We start from the raw sequence: 25,452 nt of genomic DNA, 5'->3' as shown, positions 1-25,452 counted from the left end.
CCAACCCATCTAGATGAATGAAGTACGACCCGTGGTATATTTTGGGGTCACAGTGAGGTGTATCCCCTCTCTGTACAGCGAGATCATTCCTCACTGCATTGCCAGGAATCTGTTGATTAAAATCGATCCAACCACCGCGCTCGCTGTAACTGAAATGAACAGGCGGACCTTTCTCATTCCTACGGTAATCGATGAGATGTGTTGTATTCCTCACTCCCGGGTTTATATCAATTCAAACTTGGACACACTAAACAGCAAAAGTAGACTGTATATAATTATTTATTTTCCCAATCTTTTGGTTTAGATTACAAAGGTGGGTATGCTATGAATGGCTAGTTTTCAAACATTGCTTTTTTATTTGTTTATATCAGTACACGCGATGTACAAAAGAAAACACTACAATCTCACAATAATAATCATGTCTTGGACCGGTCTCCTTTTTGAAGAACATTGTTACTTTAGTACAGTTGGGTATTCAAAGTATTCTTATCCAGAGTCTTCCTCAAAGTTAAACTTTTTCAAACGTATGCATGCACAGTAATCTGCAGTTCACTCTCTTGCAAAAACTAGATGACAACTTGCTGAAAGTTCCGAGTAAACATCAATCATACTGTCATGCTTTATTATGGTGTACGATAATCATGTGAGATTATTTGTATTATTGTTTTGACAGTTAAAACCTCTTGATAACCTTCCTCTCCGCCATGATCCCAGTGTGCTCCCTGCCTAGCTAGCCTGAAACAAAGCTCGTGATTGGTCAATTGGCGTCCGACTCAATGTCAAATGTGCTTTGATTGGACAATTACAACTCGGAAAATTTGAGGTTTTTTTCCACATTTAAAAAATCTGTGCAGGTTTTTTTCAGATATGATTTCTATAATATTTTTACACAATATGTTAAATACAGGTAGATATGGGATGTGGGTCACAAAATGAAACAAAAAAGCACCTTAGCCCATGGTCTATTTGGGTTTTGTAGTTTCTGCCATGGAATGTTCCTCTTTTGCAATTTCAACAAGCATTTTCCACTCACCATACCTCTCAGATTTTGGAAGACACTTGAGATTCTTAAACGTGGAGTCGAGTGTAACTATCTTCAGGAATATCACACTGCCTCCTCCTTTGCTTTTTGTGCCTTTTGTCTAATTTGCAGTGAGGGGTTATCTTAACTCTTAAATTAAATAGAGTAACTTTGCGAGTCAGGCAGCATCTCTGGAGAACAGTAATCTTTGTTGTTTCAAGTCAGGACCCTACCTGAGACTGAAAGGGACCGGAAGAAATCTAGAAGAGAGGAAGGGCCTGGCAAGTGATAGGTAGTACTGTCAGCAAAGCATGTTATGTGTTCAAAAGGTACCTTTCATTTTAAACTCACATAAGTACAAACTGGAAGGTAGACAAAAAAGCTGGAGAAACTCAGCGGGTGAGGCAATATCTATGGAGCGAAGGAAAAGGCAACGTTCCGGGTCGAGACCCTTCTTCAGGCTGATGTCGGGGGAGAAGCTGACAAAAGAAAGGAAGAGGCAGTAGGCTGTGGGAGAGCTGGGAAAGGGAAGGGAAGAAAGGAGAAAGCAAGAACTACCTGAAACTGGAGAGGTCAATGTTCATACCGCTTGGGTGTAAACTACCCAAGCGAAATATGAGGTGCTGTTCCTCCAATTTGCAGTGAAATTCACTCTGGTCATGGAGGAGGCCCAGGACAGAAAGGTCAGATTCAGAATGGGAGGGGGAGGTGAAGTGCTCAGCCACCGGGAGATCAGGTCGGTTATTGCGAACTGAGCGGAGGTGTTGGGCGGCGAAGCCTGCACTTGGTCTCACTGATGTAGAGTAGTTGACACCTGGAACAGCGGATGTAATAGATGAGGTTGGAGGAGGTGCAGATGAATCTCTGCCTCGCCTGGAAAGACTGCTTGGGTCCTTGGATGGAGTCGAGGGGGGGAGGTAAAGTGACAAGTGTAGCATTTCTTGCAGTTGCAAAGGAAAGTACCAGGGGATGGGAAGGGACGAATTGACCAGGGAGTTACGGAGGGAACGGTCTCTGCGGAAAGCAGAAAGGGGAGGTGGAAAGATGTGGCCAGTGGTGGGATCCCGTTGGAGGTGGCAAAAATGTCGGAGGATTATATGTTGTATGTGATGGCTGGTAGGATGGGAGGTGAGGACAGGGGGGACTCTGCCCTTGTTACGAGTGGTGGGATGGGGAGTGAGAGCGGAGCTACGGGATATAGAGGAGACCCTGGTGAGATCCTCATCTATAGTAGAAGAGGGGAACCCCTGTTCCCTAAAGAATGAGGACATTTCCGATGCCCTGGTTTGGAACACCTCATCCTGGGTGCAGATGCGGTATAGATGGAGGAATTGGGAGTAGGAGATAGAGTCCTTACAGGAAGCAGGGTAGGAAGAAGTGTAGTCCAGATAGCCATGGGAGTCAGTGGGTTTGTAGATGTCGGTTAGTAGTCTGTTACCTGCGATGGAGATGTTGAGGTCTAGAAACGGTAGGGAGATGTCGGAAATGGTCCAGGTGAATTTGAGTGCTGGATGGAAGTTAGTGGTGAAATGGATGAAGTCAGTGAGTTTTGCATGGGCGCAGGAGGTAGCACCAATGCAGTCATCAATGCAGCGGAGGTAGAGTTTGGGGATAGGGCCACGGTACGCCTCAAACATGGATTGTTCGACGTATCCTACACGCCCATGCGCGTGTCCATAGCCACGCCTTGGATTTGGAGGAAATGGAAGGAGTCAAAGGAAAAGTTGTTGAGGGTAAGGCTTCCGGCTACTCTTTGCTGTGTTATACATCTTTTCTTTTAGTTTTATTCTATCCCTAACTTCTCGTCAGCCACGGTTGCCTCCTACTCCCTTTAGAATCTTTCTTCCTTTCTGGAATGAAATGATCCTGCATCTTCCGGATTATGCCCAGAAATTCCTGCCATTGCTGTTTCACCGTCATTCCTGCTGGGATCCCTTTCCAGTTTACCTTGGCCAGCTCCTCTCATGCCTTCATAGTCCCTTTTGTTCAACTGGCATCTAAAATGTTTCAGAAGTGATAAATCTGGCTGTAATTTTTTTAATCGCCCATGGTTCCCGTGGGTTTTTACATACAAAATTAAAACGCATCTGACGAAAATTTTACAGCCAGATTTATCACTTCTGAGAATTTTTAGATACCAAGGAATCAAGAAAAAACACAAATAATGCCTTACTTGATGAAATGCAGTGAGCAAACGCGATAATTCCCAATATTTTCAATGTTTACCAAGCACTTTAGCTGCTGTAGTCCCTTCAGTTCTCGCTTCTCTATACCTTCATTTCGCTTCACGTTTGGAATTCTAAAGTTGGGTACATGTCTCTCACACTTACCCTGACTTCCACAAATTTTTTTCAGCGCATAAATTCAACATTTTGGCTGTTTTTAACAGGTAGGAAAGTATGCGTTTCTAACATTAATAACATATACCGGAAGTGACGGATGTCTTCCAGTTGGATATAGCGGCTCCGTGCGTCGAGCCCTATGACCCAGTGACCTTTCGTGCAACCTCCCTATTGTCTATTGTATCTGCTGAGGACAGACCGTTCGGTATCGGAAAGGGGGAGGTCAGGGGAGATGATGAACACCAAAGATACTAGAGGAGCTCTTCTAGTATCTTTGATGAACACTGCACCGATGGGGGTTGGGGCCGGAGGAAGGTAGTTGAGTGGACGGAGGTGGAGGCGATGTCTGGCACCGTGCGCACACGCGCCGCACCCCGCGCATGCGCACACCCACCACACCGGGCGGCGCCCCTTCTGCGCACGCGCAGGATCATCCGCAGCGTGCCTGCATTCCCTATGCGCATGCGCACGTCCGATCCGATCGGTCCGCTCGACCCCTGGCCGTCGCCGCGCGGGTTTTGTCTCGCGACCCGACCCGACCCGACCGTTGGGCCGAAAGATTCTAGTATCTTTGGTTGGGCCGCGCGCCCCGCCCCGCCCCGCCCCGCGCCAGGGACAGAGACAGAGGCAGAGGCGGCCCGCAGCCCATGGGATCCATGGCGCGCCTTCTGAACCGCAGCCGGCTCTGCTGGTGCCCGCTCATCCAGCGGCTTGCCCACTCCCCGCGGACAGCGAGCGTCAGGGGACTGACACACGCAGACACACGCTCACCCACGGTGAGTCTCCCATCCCTCTTTATCCCTCTCCCTCTTTATCCCTCCATCCCTCGCTCCCCTCCCTCCCACTCTCTCCCTCCCTCTCCCTCTTTATCCCTCCCTCCCACTCCCTCCCTCTTTATCCTCCCACTCTCTCCCTCCCTCCTCCCTCTCTCTCTTTATCCCTCCCTCCCCTCTCTCCTCCCTCCCCCTCCCTCTCCCTCCTCTCTCTCCTCCCTCCCTCTCCCTTTTTATCCCTCCATCCCTCTCTCCCCTCCCTCCCACTCCCTCCCTCTCTCCCTCCCTCCCCTGGTCTGTCGTCCCGCTGAGTTACTCCAGCATTTTCTCTTCGATGTATAAGCAGCATTTGCAGTTCGTCCCTACACTGTTGTGACATAACTTTACTGCATCAGTACGTCAGGCAGTGCCCGCTGGCTGTCACGGCCGTCATTTATTGTCCTGACAGACAGGCAGACAGACCCCCTCCTCCTCACCTGCCTCGATCCCCCGTCTTGTTCCTGCTACCTTGCATTTCCATTGGGTCCCCCCCCTATGATTCCTCTTGATTCATGCGACGCCTCATCCATCTAAGCTAATCCTGCAGAGTGAGGCCAAACGCAAATTGGAGGAGCAGCACCTCATATTTCGCTTGGGCTGCTTACATCCCAGCGGTATGAAGACCCGAAACGTCACCCATTCCTTCTCTCCAGAGATGTTGCCTGTCCCGCTGAGTTACTCCAGCATTTTGTGTCTACGGTATGAATATTGATTTCTCTAACTTCATGTAACCCTTTAATCCTCTCTCTCTCCCTGTCCCTGTCCCTCCTTAGTCGTTGTACTAGTTTCACTATCGTCCTGGTGAGTTGTATATAGGGTGATTTCACTAAAGGTCACTGGAGCGTAGATCCGCACCCACGTGACCAAAATTCTCAAGTGGAGGACACTCGAGGGTTCGGTACATGTTAGTGGATGGGAAAAAACGCATTTTCCCACCCGTTAAAAACATAGAAAACGGCGAGGTTGTGAGCTGCAATTTACTGTGCATGTCGGGGTGACCGTGAGGCACAGCTACCTAGATTTACAGGAAAAAAAAAGATAGCAAGTAAGGTAAATTCAAGAGGGAACTGAAGGTGCCAATCCGGCGGAAATGAACAGCCGACATTTGCCGTGGATATTTACAGGTCCAAAATATCGGGAATTATCGCGTTTGCTCGCTGAATTTATCAAAAGTAAGTTAATAATGCCTTACTTTTGATAAATTCAGCGAGCAAACGCGATAATTCCCGATATTTTGGACCTGTAAATATCCACGGCAAATGTCGGCTGTTCATTTCCGCCGGTTTGGCACCTTCAGTTCCCTCTTGAATTTACCTTACTTGCTATCTTTTTTTTTTCCTGTAAATCTAGGTAGCTGTGCCCCACGGTCACCCCGACTGGCACAGTAAATTGCAGCTCACAACCTCGCCGTTTTCTATGTTTTTAACGGGTGGGAAAATGCGTTTTTTCCCATCCACTAACATGTACCGAACCCTCGAGTGTCCTCCACTTGAGAATTTTGGTCACGTGGGTGCGGATCTACGCTCCAGTGACCTTTAGTGAAATCACCCTATTGTATGTCGTCATCACCTAGCCCATAGCCAACAATTCCTAGATCATCATCGCTTTTTTGAATATTCATATGTTCTGTATCTCACTATCACTGTCTATATCTCTCGTTTCCCTCTCCTGATTCTCACTGAAGAAGGGTCTCAACCTGAAACACATGTCACACATTCCTTATCTCCAGAGATGCTGCCTGACCTGCTGAGTAATTCCAGCACTTTGTGTCCGTCTTCGATTTAAACAGCATCTGCAGTTCCTTCCTACACAATCCTGCACACTATTTAGATGTCCTTTGATGGCACCTTCCCTTTAGTGACTTGCTGACCATGCAATGCCCGCCCTCTCTGTCCCAATGCCTGCCCTCTTTGCCCTCTTGTCCTCTTGGGCCTTGTGATCCAGCTCGCTGGATAATTGACATTTCTCCCGGACCAGCCCTCTCACCACATTCTCCACTGCTATTGGTTAGCCTAGAGTGGCATACATAAAAACATAGAAAATAGGTGCAGGAGTACGCCATTCGGCCCTTCGAGCCAGCACTGCTATTCAATATGATCATGGCTGATCATCCAAAATCAGTACCCCGTTCCTGCTTTCTCCCCATATCACTTGATTCCGTTAGCCCCAAGAGTTATATCTAACTCTCTTGAAAACATCCAGTGAATTGGCCTTCACTGCCGTGGCAGTGAATTTCACAGATTCACAACTCCGGGTGAAAAAGATTTTCCTCAACTCAATCCTAAATGGCCTACCCCTTATTCTTAAACTGTGTAAAAATACTTGCCCCACACATCTCCTTTAAACGTTGCCTCTCTCACCTTAAAGCTATGCACTCTAGTAGTTAATATTTTCATCCTGAGATCGCATCCATCTCTCCCCTCCCCCTCCTCCACTTACATCCTTATCTCACTCCTTTTCTTTCATCTCTGGCCTCTGGTCAACCATATGCCCCCACCCCCCCCCCCCCCCCCCCCCCCCCCCCCCCCCCCCCCCCCCCCCCCCCCCCCCCTGCTCACCTGCCTCCTCACCTGTATCCACCCAACACTCGTCAGGATTTGTCCAGCTTTCCAGCTTTCTCTCGCTTACCACAATCCGTCTGAAGAAGGGTCCTGACCGGAAACATCACCTATCCATGTTCTCCAGAGGTGCTGCCTGATCTGCTGAGTTACTCTAGCACTTTGTGTCTAATTTTTAAAGTATTTGGTATGCGATCCTTTTATCCAAGTGAGAAAGCAAACAGGGATTCTGTTTAACACCATCATCTCCTGTGGTACAGTACTCACTTGGTTCTGAACTGGACTGTCAGTTTGAATTTGCACGAGATTCTGTAATGGCACTTGAATCACAAACTTTTCAATCAAATGTGAGAGTTCAACAAACCCATCTTATCGATCAATTTAATGTTCATTCCTTGGCATTTCCTCCTTTAATTCATTGTCCTTTTGTGTGTGAGCATGTTTGTGTGAATTAGATGGTTTAATCCATGGAAAATAGCCAATATAAACTTGGCACTGGTTAAATTAACTCTTTATTAATCATTTGATTATACCCTGAATGTATGCCAATGCTGAAAATAAAAAAAAACTGATCTTGACACCTGGCTGTGTCTGACTTTGAGCTCTGATTTTTGTCTTGAGATTTTTGTTAAAATTCAAACTCCTTGTGAAAGTAATTGCCACTTTTTAAATTAGCAGTTAGAAATCTAGCTTCAAAGCTCTTGGGGAAACAGAAACATAGAAAATAGGTGCAGGAGTAAGTAATTCGGCCCTTCGAGCCAGCATCGCCATTCAATATGATCATGGCTAATCATCCAAAAGCAGTATCCCGTTCCTGCTTTCTCCTAATATCCCTTGATTCTGTTAGCCCTAAGAGCTATATCTAACTCTCTTGAATACATCATGATTATGATGATATGAAAATCATGATGTTCTGTGAAGAGAACCACAGAAGCTGATTATGTCAGAGATCAAGTAGTTGGCATCATCAAAATATCACAAAGGGAACCCATTTGTAGTCTAATGTGCCTGCACCTCCTGTTTAAAGTAGCTTTCAGTTAGTTCCAACCCCTAGTTAATCCCACCACACACGTTGATTTAAATGCTTAAGAAGGAACTGCAGATGCTGGAAAATCGAAGGTACACAAAAAAGCTGGAGAAACTCAGCGGGTGCAGCAGCATCTATGGAGCGAAGGAAATTATTTCCTTCGCTCCATAGATGCTGCCGCATCCGCTGAGTTTCTCCAGCTTTTTTGTGTACCTTTGTGTACAGTTCACTGTTGAAAATTCTTATTGAATCTTTTTTCACCACGCTTTAAGGCAGCGCCTCCCATAGCATTGCAACACACTCTGGGAGAAATTGTTATCTCCCCCGCTGATTACTTTGCAAATTATCTTCAATCTGTGTTCCCTTGTAACAATAGTATCACTTGAATCTTCGCATAGACGGAGTTATTTCATTCCACTAGAGGGTGCTACTTAACAGCTAATGTTTCTTTTTTTACATGTTGAACCACTGCAATCAGATAAGTAAAGCACTCTTTGAGGCCCCCCAATTACAAAACAACAACATATTTCATAACAATTTTTTATCTTTCAAGTGTGACTCTTGCACAATGCGAATATGTTGCAACTGTATGTTATTGCTTCCACAAACATGTGGGCGTAACAAAAAGTAGGAGAGACTGAAGGTAGACAAAAATGCTGGAGAAACTCAGCGGGTGAAGCAGCATCTATGGAGTGGAGGAAATGAGCAACGATTTGGGCCGAAACCCTTCTTCGCTCCATAGATGCTGAGTTTCTCCAGCATTTTTAGTATACCTTCGATTTTCCAGCATCTGCAGTTCCTTCTTAAACGTAGGAGAGACTGAAATGTTTCTCAATTTTTTTGATGAACTCTTACTGCTGTGCACTGAATCAAAAGTTTTCATCTATGACAATACCTAATGTTTATACCTCTGAGTCCTGATAATTCACTATCTGACTATTCGGAAATGGCAATATTTTGGCATCCGGCTCACTAGGTGATGTTTACCGCCTAGCCTTCTGATTCACCCAGGCTCCTGCTGAATTATTCCAGTATTTTGTGTCTATTTTCAGTTTAAACCAGCATCTGCAGTTCATTCATACCCAGTTTCTATGTTCCTTTCTGACTCACTGGCGCCTCAGCTCCCACACACCCAGGTGCACTGGAATATTTATTATTCCACTGTGCAACAGCTTAAGTAAGACTAAATTGAAAGTGTGGTGGAGTATTAATAGGAAGAACATTGGATAATCTAGAAAATTTACTGCTCGCACATCACAAATGACCCAGGCATGCTCGATTAATGGAATCTTGGCAAAACGTGTAGAATGCAGAGTGTAATTCAAAGAGAACACACAGAGATTCAGAAGGTATGTCTGCTTTATTCAAGGTTCTTGTACATGATGCACACACAAGATCTGTCATGCAGTGACATTGCACCTATTTACTGCTCCATAATTTTAACTTGGATGAATTATGAGAAGGGATGATTTTCTCAGCAGTCAAGCACTAGTGTGAAATCAGAATCAGTTAATGTTTCAGGTAAATTAGTCTAATGGCCATTATCAATAAACCTAGACATCGAGTTTTGTAGACAATTTGTCCAAGATAATATACTGGTTGGCTGCCTTATCTTCGTTTGCACTACCACAGGAATGGATAATAATGAATTTGACAGGTTTGATGTAGGGAGGAGGCTTTGCCTGACATGTCTCTATAACCAAGGGCACAGTCTTTTAATAAGTAGAACTTTCATGATAGATAAGAATACATTTCTTCATGCAGAGGGAGGAGAATCTTTGGAATTCTCTACCCTATAGGGCTGAGGAGGCTCAGTCATTGAGTTTATTCAAAACTAGGATTTCTGGCTTTTCTTCTTAGGCAGTCTCTTGGGATCAAGGGACTCTCTGTTCTTGGGAAATTTTGAGGAAATCAAAGGATATGTGGATAGTCCAGGAAAATAGTATTGAATTAGAGAAATAAGCATGGAGAAACTCAGTGGGTGAGGCAGCATCTACGAAGCGAAGGAAATGGGCAACGTTTCGGGCCGAAACCATTCTTCAGACCCGAAATGTTGCCTATTTCCTTTGCTCCATAGATGCTGCCTCACCCGCTGAGTTTCTCCAGCATTTTTGTCTTCCTTTGATTTTCCAGCATCTGCAGTTCCTTCTTAAACAGAAATAAGCATGTTCTTGATGAATAGAGAGTAAACTCAAAGGGCCAAACACATATACCTGCTCCCATTTATGTTAATGATCTTAAATTACTTAGTAACTTATCCCTATATATCTCTCTGTAACATCCTCTCGCTCTCTAATCTTCAGCTCTTCTTTCAAAAGAAACTCCATTACCCAAAGAATATGGATGCTGTTTTCATAAGGAGAGGTTGAGGTGTACATTACAGATGCATTTAAGAAGATTCTAGATAAGCACATGCATTAGTTAGGAATAGTATTACAGCTGATAATTAAATAAGTATCAATGGGAGTCAGTTGGAATGGAAAATAAACACCACAGTTGACTGGTTTGAGGTTGGGCTGATCCTCAGCTGTGTGGTCTTTGTAATTCTGTGCAACTCAGATTTGTTGTCCTAAATGGGATCGGCATACTCATGGGTGATTGAAGATTGAGCTTAAATATTGCCTGGGGTTAAAATAGAACAGGGGTGGTGGAGGCACAAGAACAGGCTCTTCAGTTCACAATGTCTGCGAAACATGATACCAAATTAAACTAATCACTGTCTGCATGTGATGCATTCATCTCTCCAATGCCTACGTATTCATATGCCTATCTAAAAGATTCTTAAACACAACTGTCGTATCTGCCCCTGCCACACTGGCAGAGTGTTCCAGGCACCCACCATTCTCTGTGTAAAAAACTTTCCCTGCATATCTCCTTTAAACTTTCCCCCTCTTACCTTAAAGCTATGCTCTCTGGTATTTAACATTTCCACCCTAGGAAAAAGTTTCTAACTGTCTATTCTTGTCTATGCCTTTCATCATTTTGTAAACTTCTGTCATGTCTCCCCTTATCCTCTGATGTTCCAGAGAAAGTTTATCCATTCCCTCATCGTAGCTAATATTGTTTAATCCAGACAGCAAACAGCTAAACCTTCTCCAAAGCCTCCACATTATTCTTGTAATAGGGTGACTGGAAACATAAAATCCTCTAAAAAACAATCTAACCTACGGTTTATAAAGCTGCAATGTGACTACCCGACTCTGTGCTGCCCAATGAAGCCAGTCAACCAATATACCTTTACCATTCTATCTACTTGTATTGCCACTTTAAAGGGGCTATGGACCAGGAACCTTCCATACATTAAAGCAGTTAAGGATCTTGGCCCTAATATTCAACTTCCTAACATGCAACACCTCAATTTTGCTTATATTAACCTCCATCTGCAAATTCTGTGCATCTGCAATCGATCTAGAGTCCCCTCCATAATGTTTGCCTCTGTACTCCACAATTTGCAATATGTAATAGAAAAAATCACATGTGGTTAAAGTGTACATTGCCAGATTTTATTAAAGGGTATTTTTATATATTTTGGTTTCACCATGTAGAAATTACAGCTGTGTTTATACATCGTCTCCCCCCCCCCCCCCCCCCCCCCCATTTCAGGGCACCATGATGTTTGGCTTCACAGGCGATTGTAATTGCTCAGGTGTGTTTAATTGCCTCGTTAATGCAGGTATATGAGAGCGCTCAGTACCAAGTCATTCCTCCAATCTTTCCATCACCTTTGGAAATTTTATTGCTGTTTATCAACGAGGACCAAAGTTGTGCCAATGAAAGTCAAAGAAGACGTTATGAGACTGAGAAACAAGAATAAACCTGTTAGAGACATCAACCAAACCTTAAGCTTACCAAAATTGACTGTTTGGACATAATTAAGAAGAAATAGAGCCCTGGTGAGCTTACTAATCGCAAAGGGACTGGCAGGCCAAGGAAGATCTCCACAGCTGATGACAGAAGAATTCTCTCTATAATAAAGAAAAAAACCCAAACACCCGTCCGACAGATCAGAAACACTCTTCAGGAGTCAGGTGTGGATTTGTCAATGACCATTGTCCCCAGAACACGTCGTGAGCAGAAAACAGGCTACACTGCAAGATGTAAACCACTGGTTACCTGCAAAAATAGGATGGCCGGGTTACAGTTTGCCAAGAAGTACTTAAAAGAGCAACCACAGTTCTGGAAAAAGGTCTTGTGGACAGATGAGATGAAGAGTAACTTGTATTAGAGTGATGGCAAGAGCAAAGTATGGAGGAGAGAAGGAACTGCCCAAGATCCAAAGCATACCACCTCATCTGTGAAACACGGTGGTGGGGGTGTTATGGCCTGGGCATGTATGACTGCTGACGGTACTGGCTCACTTATCTTCATTGATGATACAACCGCTGATGGTAGTAGCATAATGAATTCTGAAATGTATAGATACACCCTCTCTGCTCAAGTTCAAACAAATGTCTCAAAACTCATTGGCTGGCGGTTCATTTGGCAGCAAGACAATGATCCCAAACATACTGCTAAAGCAACAAATGAGTTTTTCAAAGATAAAAAATGTTAATTTATTGAGTGGCCAAGTCAATCACTCGATTTGAACCCAATTGAGCATGTCTTTTATAAGCTGAAGAGAAAACTGAAGGGAACCAGCACCCAAAACAAGCATAAGCTAAAGATGCTTGCAATACAGGCCTGGCAGAGAAGACACCCAGCAACTGGTCATGTCTATGAATCGCAGACTTCAAGCAGTCATTGCATGCAAAGGATATGCAACAAAATACTACACATGACTACTTTGATCTACATGACATTGCTGTGACCCAAACGTTATGGTGCCCTGAATTGGGGGGACAATGTATAAACACTGCTGTAATTTCTTCATGGTGAAGAAATGATGTGTAAAAATGGCCTTTATTAAAATGTGCACTTTAACCACATGTGATTTTTTTTCTAATACAAATCTCAAATTGTGGAGTACAAAGGCAAATAAATCCATTTCCCATGGCTATCTAGACTACACATCTTCCCACCCTGCTTCCTGTAAGAACTCCATCCCCTACTCCCAATTCCTCCGTCTACACCACACCTGCCATCGCGGAGCTGGACGACTTCGGAGCGGGAGGAGCTGAGATGGCGCGCGGCTGCGACCCGACTTCGGAGGCTCCAGCTGCAGGCACTGTAGACGGTAACATCGGGAGCTCGCATGCTACATTTGTCGCTTTACTTCCCCCCTCTACTCCATTCAAGGACCCAAGCAGTCGTTCCAGGTGCGACAGAGGTTCACCTGCACCTCCTCCCACCTCATCTATTGCATCCGCTGCTCTAGATGTCAGCGGATCTACATCGGTGAGACCAAGCGTAGGCCTGGCGATCGTTTCACCGAACACCTCCGCTCGTTCCGCATTAACCAACCTGATCTCCCTGTGGCTCAGCACTTTCCCTCCCATTCTGAATCCTGTCTGGGCCTCCTCCATGGCCAGAGTGAGCATCCACTGGAAATTGGAGGAGCAGCACCTCATATTCTGCTTGGGCAGTCTGCACCCCAATGGTTTGACCATTGACTTCTCCAATTTCCGGTAGCCCCTGATGTCTCCTCCCCTTCCCAGCTCTCCCTCAGCCCTCTGGCTCCTCCTCTTCCTTTCTTCTCCCCCCCCCGTGCATCTGTCTGAAGAAAGAGTTTTGGCCCGAAACGTGGCCTATTTCCTTCGCTCCATAGATGCTGCCACACCCGTTGAGTTTCTCCAGCACTTTTGTCTACCAAATAAATAAATGATGGGTCTTTGTCCAAAACATTATGGAGAGCATTGTATATTCTGTAGATCCTTTGACAGCCTTCTTCAACCTGCAGCTTTACCATCTGAAAACATATTAACTATCTATGTTTTTGCCTATCATTTTTATATACATATGTCACATACAGCAGAGTTCTGGTGTTTACGAGTGGTATATTAGTCTTTCAGACTTTGATTAGTCCTGAATTCGAATGCTTTTTGAAATACTTTGTTCCTTGCATTGAAATTTGCAAGATTGAACACTAATCATTGTATTGAATGTTAGAACGGATGGTGAGTACTATAAACTGAATTCTTCATAATGATCATCTGAAATTCTTTTTTCATAATGAATAAACTTTTACTAAATTTATCAATTGAAAGAATTTTACTTTAAGAATAATAATTAATCTTTGTTCATTCTCATATTTTCTCATGTTATGTTCTACAGTTTCTACATTTCCATTCAGAAAGATATTTAATACTCCAAAGAAAAGAAATTCATTCCTCGATTCCAAGAAGAATAGAAAATACAAGGTATCCTGGTGTAACAAAATGCTTTGTGTATTTGGTGCATGCTCGTGGTATTTGCATGTAATGTGTGCATATAATGGGAGTAGTCTGTCCTCACTGCATGCATGTTTGTTGTCTGTGCATGCAGTGCTTGTGACTGTACATTAGTATCCTGTATACAGTGCCCTCCATAATATTTGGGACAAAAATCCATCATTTATTTATTTACCTCAAATCCACAATTTGAGATTTGTAATTAAAAAAATCACATGTGGTTAAAGTGCACATTGTCAGATTTTATTAAAGGCCATTTTTATACATTTTGGTTTCACCATGTAGAAATTACAATGGTGTTTATACAGAGCCCCCCATTTCAGGGCACCATAATGTTTGGGACACATGGCTTCACAAATGTTTGTATTGCTCAGGTGTGTTTAATTGCCTCCTTCATGCAGGTATAAGAGAACTCTCAGCACCTAGTCTTCCTCCAGACTTTCCATCACCTTTGGAAACATATTTTGCTGTTTATCAACATGAGGACCAAAGTTATGCCAATGAGAGTCAAATAAGCCATTATGAGACTGAGAACCAAGAGTAAAACTGATAGAGACATCAGTCAAACCTTAGGCTTACCAAAATCAACTGTTTGAAACATCATTTAGAAGAAAGAGAGCACTGGTGAGCTTACTAATTGCAAAGGGACTGGCAGGCCAAGGAAGACCCCCACAGCTGATGACAGAAGAATTATCTATAATAAAGGCAAATCTCTCAAACACCTGTCCGACAGATCAGAAACACTCTTCAGGAGTCAAGTGTGGATTTGTCAATGACCACTGTCCGCAGAAGACTTCATGAACAGAAATACAGAGGCTACACTAAGATGCAAACCACTGGTTACCTGCAAAAATAGGATGGCCGGGTTACAGTTTGCCAAGAAGTACTTAAAAGAGCAACCACAGTTCTGGAAAAAGGTCTTGTGGACAGATGAGGCGAAGATTAACTTATATCAGAGTGATGGCAAGAGCATAGTACGGAGGAGAGAAGGAACTGCCCTAGATCCAAAGCGCATACCACCTCATCTGTGAAACACGGTGGTGAGGGTGTTATGGCCTGGGCATGTATGGCTGCTGAAGGTACTGGCTCACTTATCTTCATTGATAATACAACTGCTGATGGTAGTAGCATAATGAATTCTGAAGTGTTCAGACACATTCTGTCTTCTCGTTCAAACAAATGCCTCAAAACACATTGGCCGGCGGATCATTCTACAGCAAGACAATGATCCCAAACATACTGCTGAAGCAACAAAGGAGTTTTTCAAAGCTCAAAAATTGTTATTTCTTGAGTGGCCAAGTCAATCACCCAATCTGAACCCAATCGAGCATGTCTTTTATATGCTGAAGAGAAAACTGAAGGGGACAAGCCCACCAAAACAAGCATAAGCTAAAGATGGCTGCAATACAGGCCTGGCATAACCAGAGAAGACACCCAGCAACTGGTGATGTCCATGAATCGCAGACTTCAAGCACTCATTGCATGCAACGGATATACAACAAAATACTAAACATGATTACTTTCATTTACATGTCATTGCTGTGTCCAAAGCATTATGGTGCCCTGAAATGGGAGGACTATGTATAAACACTGCTGTAATTTCTACATGGTGAAACCAAAGTGTATAAAAATGGCCCTTATTAAAATCTGACAATGTGCACTTTAACACATGTGATTTTTTTTCCATTACAAATCTCAAATTGTGGAGTACAGAGGCAAATAAATAAATGATGGGTCTTTGTCCCAAACATTATGGGGGACACTGTATGTGAAAATGCATGTTCATATGAGTGTGTGCGCATTCTTTACATATTATATTTGTGTACCTTCTATGTGTTTGTGTGCTGTAAATGCCAGAAGTATATTTAGTTAATGACTTGCCTGGTTCAAGGTTTGCGTTTAGTTATCGATCTAATAAATTAAACTGTATTGGTGTTGTATTTGCAAAAACATTGTTGTTCTGGGATATTTGGAAGCAAAGCTTCAATAAATTAAATGACTTACCATGCATTGTTATATTTCTGATTTGGATTGTTAAATGTAGAGGGTTTGTTTGGCTTGAGACAATGCAAAGCTATCACAATTCTTTTGTCAGCTATTAAGTTAACATTTCTAATCTCCCTCAATCTTGTCTCAGATCTACTTCCTGTTCTCTCATCCCTGTAAAGGGCCTGTCCCACTTGGGCGTCATTTGCGTGTCATGCAGGTGGCGCGCAAAGATTTTTTGAATAGCAAAGTCCTGGGGCGCCTCGCACGACCACGCGTCACTGCCTCCCACCATGCGCGCGTAATGCACGCCATGCGTGACACGTAAATGATCTCGTAAATGACGCGCAAATGAAGCCCAAGTGGGATAGGCCCTTAAATTGTTTACCAGCCAAACTCTCTTCAAGGTTCCCTTCTCTTAGGCCCTCTGCCTCAGAGGGCGGTGGAGGCGGGTTCTCTGGATGCTTTCAAGAGAGAGCTAGATAGGGCTCTTAAAAATAGCGGAGTCAGGGAATATGGGGAGAAGGCAGGAACAAGGTACTGATTGGGGATGATCAGCCATGATCACATTGAATGGCGGTGCTGGCTCGAAGGGCCGAATGGCCTACTCCTGCACCTATTGTCTATTGCCCTGTCCATATCCCAATCACAGTCTGTTCAAAGTATGAGTCCAAGGCATCAGGATATTTATGTTAACTTGATTTGCTAACCAACAGAAAATAGAAACAATTCAGGATAAATCGGTCATTTTCAAGTTGAAAGGCTGTAACTAGTGGAATCCGTACTGGAACGTCAACTATTCACAAGGTATATTAATCACAAGTTTGCTGTTAACACACAAATAGGTAGGGAAGTAAATTGTGAAAGCACAAATAATCTACACATGGATAAAGAAAGACTCAAGAAGTGGGCAAATAGTTGGCACAGTAACTGTAACCAGAGGAAATATGAAGTTATGGTCTTTGGTAGGAAGAACAGAAAAGTACAATATTGTTTAACTGAAGAGAATACTTCAGTAAAGAGAGATCTGGATGTCCTAGTCTATGAAATATAGAAAGTTAGCAAGCAGGTATAATAGGAATCCGGAAAGCCAATGGATCGTTTACCATTATTACAAAGGGGGTGGAATATAAAGGTGGGAACATTTTGCTACAGTATAAATAGGTGAGCCCACACATAGCGTTTTGCTCTCCCTGTTTATGAAGCAATATATTTGTATTGGAGGCAGTTCAAGAGTTAATATGGTGCCTGGAAATGACAGAAAACATTGCCGCAAGCTGAAGGACTGACACTATTCTTCTTCTTCACAGCTTATTGGAAGAGACCGCTTATGAAAAGCTTGCAGAGGAAACACTGGAACTTTTATATGATTTCTTTGAAGATCTTGCAAATCAGCCTTTTGTTCCAAAAGACTATGACATAACACTTGTGGTAAAGCTTGTTTGCCTGTATTTGGTCCTTTGTATTTACATGATCTTGGTATTCTGTGGTCATTTTAGAGGGATAGATTGGGAATTCAAAAATTAAGCATGTGCGACCAATGTTTCAGTAGTGAAACCTTAGTCAGAATCTTTCATGGTGGATATAAATGCTAAATTTTATACTGTATAATTTCAGTCAAAGAAGTATTTCCCAATGTCGACAAGGCCTAATTTAAAAAAGCAAATCAAAATAAGAAGATAAATTGAATAAAGCAAAATTTGTTGCTTGCCACAATTTAACAAGCATTGACTAAACATCTTTTCAGATAAATAAGTTCAAAAGAAGTGTAGTAGAAATAACCGAGCCCTGCTGTATGTTACACATCAGGGCTGCAAGGGTGTTCCAGGGAACTACAGACCTATGAACCTAATATCAGTGGTGGGAATGTTCCTGATGGAGACTTTGAGAGACTGGATCTACCAGATTTTGAAAAGACTAAGACTGATTAGGGATGGTCAGCATGGCTTTGTGTCTCACAATATTGAGCTTTTACAAGAGGTGACATTAGTGAGGACAGTGCAGTAGATGTTGTTCACATAGACTTTAACAAGTCTCACATGGTAGGCTGGTCCATAAGGTTAGATCGCATCGATTCCAAGGTGAGCTAGCCAATTAGATGCAAAAGTGATTTGGTTGTAGGGGTAAAAGGAAGACTCTAGAGGATTGTTTTCCAGATTGGAGGCCTGTGACTTACAGTGTACTACAGGGGTTGGTGCTAAATTGATTGTCATCTATTTGATGAGATTTGGAGGAGATTATAGTTGGTATTATTAGTAAATTTGCAGATGAAACCAAAATTGATGGTGTAGGAATGGTGAAAAAGGTTAAGATATAGATCAACTGGGAAAGTGGGCAAAGGAATGGCAGATGGAATTTAACTTGGAAAAGTGTGAAGTGTTGTATTTTGAAAAGTTAAACAAATGTAACGTTTGGACAGTAAATGGCAGGGCCCAGGGAAGTGTTTATAGAACAGGGAGATCCATGGGTACAAATACACAATTCCATGAAAGTGGTGACACAGGTTGACAGGAGGGTGAAGGAGATGCTTGTCTTTGTCGATGGGGCAATGAGTACAAGAGTTGAGACAACATATTGCAACTGTACAAGACATTGCAGAACACAAACTTGGAATATAATGTGTAGTTCTGGTTACATAGCTGGAGGAAGGATGTAATTAATCTGGAAAGGGTTCATAAGGATGTTATCGGGACCGGATGGCTCGAGTTATAAGGGGAGACCGGAGAAGCTGCGCCTTTTTTTTACTGGAATCTTAGAGACATAGAGGTATATGAAATCATGAGGGGCATAGATAAGAAGGGTTGCAGTCCTTTTCCCTGGGGAAACGAGAGGGCTTAGATTCAAGGTGAGAGGAAGATTAAAAGGGATCTGAGAGACAATATGTTCACACAGAGGATGGTGGGTATGTGGAATGAGGTGGTAGAGGTGGGTACAATTTTAGCATTTAGCAATTTTAGCATTTTGGCAGGTATGTGCTTAGGAATGATTTGAAGGGCTGTTGACCAAATGCAGGCAAATTAGGGAGCTCAGGTAGACATGTTCTGCATGGACAAGTTGGGCAGAAGGGTGTGTTTCCTTGCTGTATTACACAACACTATCAATCACACAATTCACACCAGTCAAATGCTTCGACCGAGTGAACAGGAAGGGCCTACATACATCCTTTATAACCAGGGGACGGATTTTATTAATTAGTGGAAAACCTGAGGGGAGATGAGGGGGGAAAAAAATGCTTATCCAAGAATGGAAGACTGTCATTTACATCATGAATGGGTGGTAACAATAGAAACTTTCATCAACATTTAAAACTGTCAAATGGCCTTCATCGTTGTAAGATGCCATGATGCAGGTGAAATGTTCAGATTAGGTCACGTGGAACATTTATTTTTGTATTGGGTGAAATTTGCGATATAATGTCAATTGCTTTCTGCTAAAGTTAGGCCACAAAGAAATTTGCAACGTTGATAGGTAATGTGGATGTATTAAAATTGATATTATCTTGTGAAACTCCAATTTTAACAGATGCTCATCTGACTTAAAAAGCACAGGAATGAGTCTTGCGTTGGATCTTGAGGTAGCTTTCAAAACTTTGCTGGAAATCTCTGCCTAGGGGCTAACATTTTTGCGGTATGCAGGTCTAAATTTAGGTTAACTCTGTATTGTGATTTTGGCTGAGTCTTTTGGATGGTGATATAGTGTCAACAATTGTGAATAGATTTCACTGAAAAAAGATTTACCGTATAGTTTTCAGATGCGCCGTAGAAAGAATTTTATCGGGATGCATCACAGCCTGGTTTGGGAACAGCTCCATCCAAGACCACAAGAAATTGCAGCAAATTGTGGACGCGACGCAGCCCAGACCATCACACAAACCAATCTCATTATACTCCATTGACTCCATTTATACCTCATGCTGCTTCGGCAAGGCCTACAGCATAATCTTTGACGTTGCACCCTGGATACTCCCTCTTCTCCCCTCTTCCATCGGGCAAAAGATATAGGTGTGAAAATGCACACCTCCAGATTCAGGGACGGTTTCTTCCCAGCTGTTATCAGGCATCTGAACCATCCTACCACAACCAGAGAGCAGTCCTGAACTACCATCTACCTCATTGGGGACCCTCGGACTATCTTTACTGGCTTTATCTTGCACTAAACATTATTCCCTTATCGTGTATCTGTTACACTGCGAATGGCTAGATTGCAATCATGTATTGTCTTTCCGCTGACTTCTTAGCACCCAAAAGCTTTTTCACTGTACCTCGGTACACGTGACAATAAACTAAACTGAACTGTAACCAACTCAATGTCAACAAACCCCCCCCATCATTAAATTACTTACTGAGGAAAAGTTTAATTAAAATTAAAATTGCAGAAATATAGTATACTTTTTAGTATTGAAATAAAAATGAGGAATAAATGTTTGTCTTTTAAAATAAAAGAGTTAAATCTATTAACTTGAGTGTGATTGTTCCCTGTCTGTCCAAACCAATTCAAAGACTATCTGTGGTCTTGGGTCACTGTATAGCCACAACACGTGTAAGACTATTTCTAAAATATTCTGATGGATTTATTTTTATCCTTTTTATAGAATGGTGTGCTGACAATAAAGTTGGGTGAAACCTTGGGGACTTACGTGATTAATAAACAGACTCCAAACCGACAGATCTGGCTATCGTCTCCTGTCAGGTACATAGTGAAAGAAGAACGAAGCTTCATATTGAATGTGCACTCAGTATAACATTGATATTTAACAAACAAACTTGAGAAGATTAATTTTATATTTACTTCCCTTTTGCTGCACTTCAATTGACCAGCCCGTTTCACAGTCTAGAATTATGACCAGCTTAGTAAAGTAGGAGGACATTTAGCCTATTGAGTCGTCTATGGCTCTTAGAAGTAATCCTGTTTGGCCTACTCCCTTGCTCGCTCCTTTCATTCCTGTAATTCTTTCTCCATAAAGTATTTATCCAATTCCTCCTTTGAATTACTTTTGATACCTGACTTTTCAGACAATGTATTTAAAATCATAACCACATGAATGAAAGGGTTTTTCTTCTTATCATTTCTAACACTTTTGCCAAATATGATAGACTGTGCTTTCCAGCTATCAACTCTTGAGATGTTGGAAAATATTCACTTCAAAAATCTATCAAACCTCCAAACCTACTCTTCTCTTCAATGAGGAGATAGTCTCCCAAGTATATTATCGTCCTAGATTATTTTTACATTTAATTTTTCTGCTATGTCCTCCCGTTCCACCTGTCAATATACTTCTAAAGTCTGTTACAATTTGATGCACTTTCAACTTTGTGGGTCCTATACACATTTACAGATTTTGCCTTGTACAACAGTCTACATCATTAATATATATTTAAAGCACCATCAATTCTGGTACTGAAATCTGAGGAAGGGTCTCAACCTGAAACATGACCTATCCATGTTCTCCAAAGATGCTGCCTGACCTGCTGAGTTACTCCAGCGCTTTGTGTCCTTCTGAGAAACTATAAATCCACTCATCTGGAATATAGTAATTCACGTAATTTTTTCTATTTTATCTCATTCAACGACTTCCTTGTTTTATCATTAACTTTGGTAAAGTTCCCTTCTTCATTGGGCACTGGCATAGAACCTTGACCTTGCTTCCTTCTTCCGCCTGTTGCTGAAAATCACAAAAATTGCTGATGCAAGAAATCTGAAATAGAAACAGAAAAAGTCAGGCAGCATCAGTGAAGAAAAAAATCAGTTGATATTTTGGGTTGAAAACCATTCATGAGTATTTCTCCCATGTTGGTCCTTGTAAGACTTGGTACTTTGTTGATAATTGTTGCTATGCTTATAGAAAACGATTAATTTCTGCCAACTATCCTTGCCAACTATCAACACTCCTGTTATTTTATCCTTGACTTCAACTTCTTTTGAAATGAAATGAAATGATTCAATTTATTGTCATTGTCAGTGTACAGTACAGAGACAACGAAATGCATTCGTTTCATACTTTTTGACCCCTTTACTTCACAGTGAAGAAAACAAATTTTGAGGCTAATTAGACGTACAGCGATCATAAGCGATAGGAGTAGAATTAGGCTATTTGGCCCATCAAGCCTACTCCATTCAATTATGACTGATCTATCTCTCTCTCCTAACCCCGTTCTCTTGCCTTTTCCCCATAACCTCTGACACACATACTAATCAAGAATCTATCTCTACCTCAAATATATCCACCAACCTTTCCTCCACAGCCATCTGGCAAAGAATTCCACAGATTCACCACCCTCTGACTAAAGAAATTCTTCCTCATCTCCTTCCTAAAAGAACATCCTTTAAGATGTCCGGAGCTTATGGTCTATCTCGTTTTAGAGGACATTTAGACTGAAATAAGCAAACTGAATTAATCAATTTATACCCATTCTGACATAATGTACATTTTGAGAGTGAGAGGATTCCACAAGAAAGCATATCCAGTGAGACCTGCCTTGGAATTTGGGGTGGTGGAAAGGAGGAATGTCTGGATGAAAGCTGGACATATGCTTCCACAGTTGAACACGTTGCAAAGCTAGAGTCTTAATAATAGAGGTAATAGGATGCTTCCCCTTTTCCCATTGGGTTACCTGCCTACCATTTCCTTTTGCTAGCAATTTTATCAGGAAGTAAAATTCACCGCGTACCCAAGAAGGCCCTCCGTCTTAACAAGGCATCAGATTGATTGCCTACCAGTAGTTGTGCTTCACTAGTTCTGCCACCTAGTGGTAGGATACCATCTGTTTAAGAAGGTACTGCAGATGCTGGCAAAATTGAAGGTAGACAAAAGTGCTGGATGGCAGCATTTATGGAGCGAAGGAAATAGGCAACGTTTCGGGCCGAAACCCTTCTTCAGACTGATGTAGGGTGGGGGGGGGCGACGGGTAGAAGAAAGGAAGGAGGAGGTTGTTAATCTGTCTTCGGAGGGAGGAGGAGAACTTCTTCAAAGTAGGCATAACTTGAGGAGATTTTGCAGTGGAGTAGACAAAATGTTTAAGAAGGAACTGCAGATGCTGGAAAGGATACCATTTCCTGGCTTTTGACATGTTGCCACGTTACTTCAAGTCGTTCAGCCAAATGTGATGCAGGACGTGTGATTCCTTTATCAACTGGAAGTGCACCTCATATTATATGCCTGATTATTATTCCACCACCGATCTCAAAGTTCTGTAATGTAAACCCAAGTCATCCACGCATGCATCAAGAAACACTGTTTTTCACTTGAATTATGTGAGGGGGGGATATTATTAGCAGTTGTGGATATTAAAACAAATTATCAAAATTTTAGATAGTGATTTGAAAATTCTGCAAGGGTTAATTTCTATTACCCAAATTTGGTTTAAGTTTAGGGTTATTATTGTCATGTGGATTGAGATACACTGAAAAGCTTTGGTTTTCATGTGTTTCTTTTAGTAATCGTTTTAAACTCTAGTCCTGTGATCATTATAATAGCAAGTTTGTAGCAGTTTTTCTTTTCGATCTATTAAGATGGTTTTATCAACATTTTTCTTAATCCGTTTGGCTCGAAGCCATCATTTATCACCTGGGATGGTGCATGAAAGGTTGAAACTGGAAAGGCCTTTCGCGGTTCTTTCTTCCCTGGGCCTTCATTTTAATGATAGCAGCTTAACATTGACTAGGCTGTAGACAGGCAGGTAATCCTAGCATCATCAAGTCAGTAACATAATATTAATTTCACAATGATGGTGTAGGGGATCCATCCTATCACATCTGGAGTCTGGCAATGAACTCCGTGGTAGCACATCACAGTAAGTTGTAGAAAATTGCTTCAATTTGAACAGATTATGGCTCGGTTGGAGTTAGATGTCAACTATTGACCTTTCTACTCTACTCCTTCATTACTCACAATGGCTCCTTTGCAGTAGTCTCCAGATAACATTGGTAAGAACCCTTCCTTTGGGCCCTCATCTGTGGCCCCTTGCACTTAATTCCTGCTTCTGCCCATGACAGGATTATAAAAGTTTTGGATCTTTCATCTAAAAGAAATTCTGCTGTTAGAATTCCATGTTGCAAGGTTAAAAATGTCCCACTGTTTTCATCAGGATTTTTTTTTTGCTGTATATTTCTCTACAGTGGCCCTAAACGATACGATTGGACAGGAAAGAATTGGATCTATTCTCACGATGGAATTAGTTTACATGAACTGCTCACAAAAGAGTTCTCCATGTTGTTCAAGACGAAAGTGGATTTACTTGCAGTCGCTGCTCAGATGTACGTGTGACCCAGCTGGATGCTGTAGGAAACGCTTCCGAAGAAATATTTTACAGAAGATAAATGTTGTAACAATTATTATGTATGGAACCTTGTTCTTTTGATGGGCACTGGAATGCTATGGATATTGCATTCAATTAATCTAATCCTAAATTACTACACCTGTTTTCAGTGGCGACCTGCTTATCATCAAGTGACTGGAGACTCTTCAATCACAATTAATATATGTAAGGAATGTATTTTGTTGTCTCAGTTTGGGGTTTAAAAAAGTTTATTTTTATTTCCAGATTAATTCTGAATTGCAATACATGCCATCTAATGTATATTTTCTAAGATGAGTTGGCTTTTTTTTCTAAATTTAGATTAACCATAAAATTGTAATCTATTGGAAAATAATACTGGGCCGTTGGCTCATTTGCTTTGTTTATTATGACAAATTTCAAAAATTGTGTTGTGCCACAGAATAGAATTCCAATTTAACATTTCAAAATCTGATTTTTTTAATATATTGGGATCTGCATTTATGTTATGATTTATAATTTAAAAAATGATTATTTTATTTCATTACAAAACAGGTAAATGTCCCACTCTGGGTTCCTGCATGTGATGGGAAAGCAGGATTGAGAATCAAGGCTAGAGCTTTGTTGGCCTATTCCCAGCTCCATTTTAATATAGGGAAGTGAATTGATTAAAACATCAAACAAAACAATTTATAACATTTATTTTCTTGCGAAATCATAGTTCCCAATCATGTATATCAGAAAATAATCACTTTGTTCCCCATATTGCTGAACTTGCCCTCGTTGTCCTGGTTGATAAGATGCCTTGTCTTCAACGCTGGTTGGTAATGCTTCCAAAGTTGCCTATTGTTTGAAAGGTAGGGTAATGCTTTAGTTTCTTTTCACTCACCAAAAACAATTTATTTATAATCTAATGATGTTTATACTAAGAGCAACAAAACAGTTTTCATCAGGGGGTCTTTAGATGTGGTGTTTGGAAGTAGTGAGGCAAAAGGAGTAAAGAAGAAAAGAAACAACATTTATGCCAGCTTCAACCAAGTCTCACCATCAGTTCCCTCCTCAACCCTTTCTGCTTCCCACAGTAACAACTCTGTCTTTGACTCGAAG

At 42.0% G+C, this 25,452-nt stretch overlaps 1 protein-coding gene across 1 annotated transcript; it reads left to right on the top strand.

Moving 5' to 3' along the window:
• Window positions 1–3,815: 3,815 nt before the first annotated feature.
• On the top strand, window positions 3,816–25,034 carry fxn (frataxin). Its single transcript, XM_055632503.1, has 5 exons — window positions 3,816–4,139; window positions 13,971–14,056; window positions 17,383–17,503; window positions 20,664–20,761; window positions 24,188–25,034. The coding sequence occupies exons 1-5, from the start codon at window positions 4,011–4,013 to the stop codon at window positions 24,333–24,335; spliced, it is 582 nt and encodes a 193-aa protein (XP_055488478.1). The 5' UTR covers window positions 3,816–4,010; the 3' UTR covers window positions 24,336–25,034.
• Window positions 25,035–25,452: the final 418 nt, after the last annotated feature.

The sequence above is a fragment of the Leucoraja erinacea genome, chromosome 3, assembly GCF_028641065.1.
Source record: "Leucoraja erinacea ecotype New England chromosome 3, Leri_hhj_1, whole genome shotgun sequence".
Lineage (NCBI taxonomy): Eukaryota > Metazoa > Chordata > Chondrichthyes > Rajiformes > Rajidae > Leucoraja > Leucoraja erinaceus.
The sequence above is the reverse complement of the archived record's forward strand: the minus strand, read 5'-3'. Positions and strand labels throughout refer to the sequence as shown.

Excerpts from the sequence above, each read along its gene's own strand:
- fxn (XM_055632503.1), top strand. The coding sequence starts at position 4,011 with ATGGGATCCATGGCGCGCCTTCTGAACCGCAGCCGGCTCTGCTGGTGC. Across the intron at positions 17,504-20,663 it reads ACTATGACATAACACTTGTG|AATGGTGTGCTGACAATAAA; the intron begins GTAAAGCTTGTT and ends TCCTTTTTATAG. Across the intron at positions 20,762-24,187 it reads TGGCTATCGTCTCCTGTCAG|TGGCCCTAAACGATACGATT; the intron begins GTACATAGTGAA and ends ATTTCTCTACAG.